Source organism: Pongo pygmaeus, chromosome 15 (genome assembly GCF_028885625.2).
Source record: "Pongo pygmaeus isolate AG05252 chromosome 15, NHGRI_mPonPyg2-v2.0_pri, whole genome shotgun sequence".
Classification (NCBI taxonomy): Eukaryota; Metazoa; Chordata; class Mammalia; order Primates; family Hominidae; genus Pongo; species Pongo pygmaeus.
The window spans coordinates 106,113,391-106,118,579 of NC_072388.2; the positions used below are offsets into that span (position 1 = coordinate 106,113,391).

The 5,189-nt window shown below is 46.8% G+C and overlaps 1 gene segment (V, D, J or C); it reads right to left on the reverse strand.

The window, feature by feature from the left end:
* Positions 1-4,021: 4,021 nt before the first annotated feature.
* LOC129012435 (immunoglobulin heavy variable 3-21-like) lies at positions 4,022-4,625 on the reverse strand. The segment is given in 2 exon segments: positions 4,022-4,452; positions 4,556-4,625. Coding segments are annotated over 2 exon segments (477 nt in total).
* Between the last annotated feature and the right edge of the window lie 564 nt (positions 4,626-5,189).

A 5,189-nucleotide genomic window follows, 5' to 3' on the forward strand; every position in this document is an offset into this window, starting at 1 on the left:
GGTGGAGAGCAGGATTCACTGAGCAAGGCCCCGTCCTCGTCTTTTGAACCCAGAGGAGGGTGGAGCTGGTGGAGATTTGCATCCCCTCATCTGAGCCCTACTCTATCGGGTGCACTCAGGTCTCAGGACTCAGTAGGGGAGTGCATCTGTGGTGAGGAGCAGTGAGCCCTCAGGTGTGGGGGTCCACGTGTGCTCTCCATCAGGGAATCCATCTCATTTCAGCACCATGGCTCTCAGTCAAGTCTTGACGCTCCTGCTTCTACAGACAGGATCTTCTTGGATGCTCCCGCAGGGGACATGCAACCTTCTGGTTTTAGTCCTAGAGGATTAGAATAGAAATCAAGAGAGCTGCCTTTCCTCCTCCCTTCAAGAGAAATGATGGTGGGCATCTGGTGGGGCAAGGGGCTCCCCACAAGCATTCTGATCAAAATCCTCTTTGATTATGGGGAAAAGTGATGAATTTGTGTAAAAAAATTGGAGAGAATAAATAAGAAAAAACAGTTACAAGTAATTATGTAAAGAAGTGTGTGCTTAGCAGTGTGTGTGCACACAGCTGCATTCCTAGAGGCATGTTCCGTGAATAATCGATGTTGTCCTTGTGCCCCGTCAGTTCTGTGGAGAGAGTAGACTGCATGCATAACTTCCCTTTTCTCAGCCCATGAATGAGCAGACGCTTTGGACAAGGGAATTGGAAGACTCCTGAGGGAGCAGCAGGCTGACTGTTGCAGCCTTGCTCTGCACCTGCACTGGATGTGGTCACTGTGCTCACAAGGCCGTGGAAACTCATCAATCCAGGTTCAAGGACTTAACTGCAGAGTTATATTCATTTGTGTTTTTCTTTGTAACAAGAAAGTTCTGAGTTACAGATGATATAGTGGGTGGTCTTCTTAGGGTTGGATGCTGTGAAGCAAAAGAAGACAACCCTAGATTGTAGTCAGAGGTTCTCTGGCTGGTTCCTTGCTGCACCTGCTCCTAAATTGGGCTCTGTCTTGGCCGAGTTCTGAGTTTCTTCTGCTTGTCCTCTGCTGCCCATGCAGCCCAGATAAAGGAGGGCTGGGGGATCTGCTTCTGAGATGCCAAGTCCTATGTCTGGCTCCAAGCCAGGAGCTCAGCCAGTCCTGGAGGCTGAACCTTGGATCTCTCCTGTGAGACCTCACCTGTGCACTGAGCATCCTCACAGCAAGGTGGCAAGGTCAGCTTCACAGAAATTACTGTAGACAATTTTCAGCAAATCTAATTGCAGTTCGACTATATAATTAAGGAATCATTTTCACTGGGGTGTAAGTGACTGACATATCCCCCCCCACACACACACATGCACACACACATAAACAGTATGGACATTAATTTACATTTCCCAAAAACTGGACACATTTTTTATTATTCCTAATGAATTCATAAAATTCTAAGGTTTGAATCAAAAACTAAAAGGTAACATTTTCTATAACCAAACTTACAAATGAATAAGATGGGGTCAGAAAAATCAAGATTGAGTTATTACCTGCAGTCTAATGGTGGTAAGTTACATAATGGAGCTGTGATGAGACAGGCTTCCAAGTGCTCTAATTCTTAACCACTCAATTACGGCTGACCAGCAATCTCTGCGAGTGAGGAAGATAGAGGTCCCCAACGTGGGAAAGCTCTCTGACTCCATAAAACTTCACTGGGCTTCTCTGCAAGCTCTGAGGTGTGCAGACTCCTACCCCAGATTCTGCAGTCAGGCAAATCTCTGCTCTTTCCAGGGAGACACAAGAGATAGTGTGGATAAGGGCCAGACATGGCTCTACTCAAGGTCTCTGCACATGGAGAAAAGCCAGTGAGAGTAGAAAATGCATGTTCTCGATCCTTGGAACAATTCCCATGAAAAACTCAACTCTGTGCCAGGACCTCATGCACAATTGTGAACGAATGCAATTAAAATAAATGTGAAAATTACAATTGTTTGCAGGTGCACATTTGTTCATATATTTTTCCAGTAAAATAAAGTAAAAGCAGGTGTTCTCTATAAAAATCCAAAAACAGTGTGTTGGCCCTGAGAATGCACGTCCCTCCCTCCTCCTACAGGCAGCAAAATGCAGGCAGATCAGGTTCCCAGCAGCTGCTTTCTGACATCTGTGGCATGGCGTGTGCTGAGGCCCATGTCCTGTGGTCTACTCTAATGAATGGACTGACTCCACAGTGATTCCTAAGCAAAGCCATTATTTCTGGGAGTCATGGGGATCCCCTGAGAGGTAGCACTGACTTGTACAAGAATCAATTATATTTTGCACCTCCCTTGCACAGCACAGAAATATAGGAACCTTCCACCCAATCCAGCTTCCCTCTCTCCTTCACTCAGGGACAAGCTTCCACCATGTGCCATCTGCTTCCCAGCCCCATTCCACCCCCTGTGCATTTTCTCTTAAAGGGATGAATGTGCTTCTTACAGTGGATGGATTATTCATGAGTCCCCTGGGCAATTCCTGAAGCTGGGGTTTCCTCCCCTCCTTTGTACACCATCTAGGGAAACTTCCTGATGTTGCCATGGCATTTGTAAACTGTCATGGAGCTGGGGGGAGTGGCTTTTAGCATGTTAAGACATTATAATGAGCAGTGAGGACGAACAGAAATCACTTTTGTCGCCATCTTGGTTTTGGTGGGCTTTGGCCAGCTTCTTTACTGTAACCTTTACCAGCAAGGTCTTTATAACCTGGATCTTGTGCAGACGTCCTAGCTCATCCTCTGACTAAGAATGCCTTAACTTACTGGGAATGTAGCCCAGCAGGTCTCGGTCTTATTTTTCCTAGCCTCTATTCAAGATGAAGTTGTTCTTGTTCAAAAGCTTCTGACACGAAAAATGTAGCAAAAATATTTGTAATATGAGCATGAGTATATTGCCAAATATAAAATAAAATATAATAATGGCAACAATTTTCCCTGTAACCTTGACTAGACCACAGTCTCATCTATTCAATCACACACTAGCCTAGGTGTTGCTCCCATGGCATAATGCAGGTCTTAGGAGAGTCTGCCACTATTTTTTCCCAAGTCACGAAGAGTGTTCTAGATAACCTAGGTGGGCCTGATTCCATCAGAGCATAACAGAAGACGATGGGACTCCATGGTGGATGGCAGATGCAGGTTTTCCTAGGAATTACAGCCTGCCTTTCCCGAAGACCAGCAGTATTACCTTAGGCTGCCTAGCCAGACCCTACAATTACTGTTACCAGAGCTCACAGCACAATGGAGAGTCCATCCTCAGCTCTCCTAAAGTCACAGGTGAGAGCATAAACTCTGTGACAGTGTGAGAAGCATAAGATCAGCTCTACATCAACATCCCTTTGGAGAAAACTAGTATTATTCCCTTCATGACTAATGTTCACTTCATTTTCCAAACACCTCCACACACAAAATACAGCAGGAGTGTCACCAGGCTATGGTGAGTGAGAAAGTCCCCTCAGCCTACCCAGGTCCTGCAGACCTGATCCCTGGGATTTTGACTACAGAAAACATATCCTCTTGTTTTCAGGAAAGAGAAGAAGAAAGGGAACTGTGAGAATCAAGTCTGCAGAGAAGGAAAATATAGTAGCAGAAATAAGGTCAACTGAATCAGTCTGAGTCAGATATGCACAGTTTTTCAAGACGAGGTGGGACAGCTGTGAAAACCATCAGGTTTTAAGGACCCTGACCCTGGGTGAGCCTCTCTCTTAGCTCCCATCAGAACTCAAAGCCTGTTCTAATCAGAGATTCCCGTGGAGGTCTCTGCCCTGAGTCTAATTGGAAAAGACTTCCCAGGTTCCACTGAGGTTCCTCAGCACTTTCATCCTGCTGACCACAGAAGGATTATCTGCCCCCAAAGTGACACTGTGGCTTCTGTGGAGGTGAGGGTGTGTCATCCTGTTACAAAAACAAAAATACAAAAAGAACAAAAGAGTTTTGCATTTAGAGACATGAAATGTTAGTACCGAATTGTAGATCTGGAGAAGTTCCCTGGGGAAATTTGACAATGAGGCATCCCCAGACCATGACAGGAAGCCAGCCCTTAGCAGCGCCTGCTCCTGCCCTGGAGACAGCCCCGTGCACAGCGTCCCGGGCGCCCCCTGGTGGTCTTGGGGACCCCCGCAGGATGTTTGTGTCTGGGCTCACACTGACTTCCCCTCACTGTGTCTTTCACACAGTAATAAACAGCCGTGTCCTCGGCTCTCAGGCTGTTCATTCGCAGATACAATGAGTTCTTGGCGTTGTCTCTGGAGATGGTGAATCGGCCCTTCACAGAGTCTGCGTAGTTTATGTAACTACTGTCACCACTAATGTATGAAACCCACTCCAGCCCCTTCCCTGGAGCCTGGCGGACCCAGTTCATGCCATAGCTACTGAATGTGAATCCAGAGGCTGCACAGGAGAGTCTCAGGGAACCCCCAGGCTGTACCAAGCCTCCCCCAGACTCCACCAGCTGCACCTCACACTGGACACCTGCAAGTAAAGAGACATCCTGGTCACAAACTGCCACATATATCCACTGTTTCTCTTGCTTGTATCCACACACACTCAATCTCTCTAGTTTTCCATGAATCACCTTCTAAAATGGCAACAAGGAAAACCCAGCTCAGCCCCAATTCCATGGTGAGTCCTCTGTGTTCAGTGCTGATCACCAAGTGGAAAGGCCTGGGAGTCCCAGGGCTAAGGCTCGTCTCTCAGAGCTGCAGGGTCAGGCTTGGGTTGGTTTTCATCAGCAGAGGGAGGGCCCTGTTTGTATGTCTCCTACTATATAACAAGCTCTAGGGTGGGGCGCTTGAGGAGTAGGCTGTACCCAGATAAGACGACGGTGCCCTTCAGAAGTTTGCTGACAATGATGGTATTTGGAAAACGTACTGTCTTATTATGAAATTGTGCTGTGATAAACACTTTGTCCTGAACACCCTATTACATTTTTGAATATTTGTGTATGTCATGTTCTGTAGGAGTCAATGTTTTCTCCATTTACAGATATGTGAATTGACCCACACATGGTGGAGGCTGTGTATGCCTCTAGGAGCTGGTGTATGGGATGAGTGAACGCTGGTATCTGGCCCTTTGCTCATCGTCACTGGCTCTGACTTCCCCCTGAACCATCCCCAGGATAAAGATGGATGTTCCTAGTGTGGTTTTCAGAACCCACTTTCTGAAACAAGAGCATGCGTGATTTTGCCACACTCCAACACTCAGCTGAA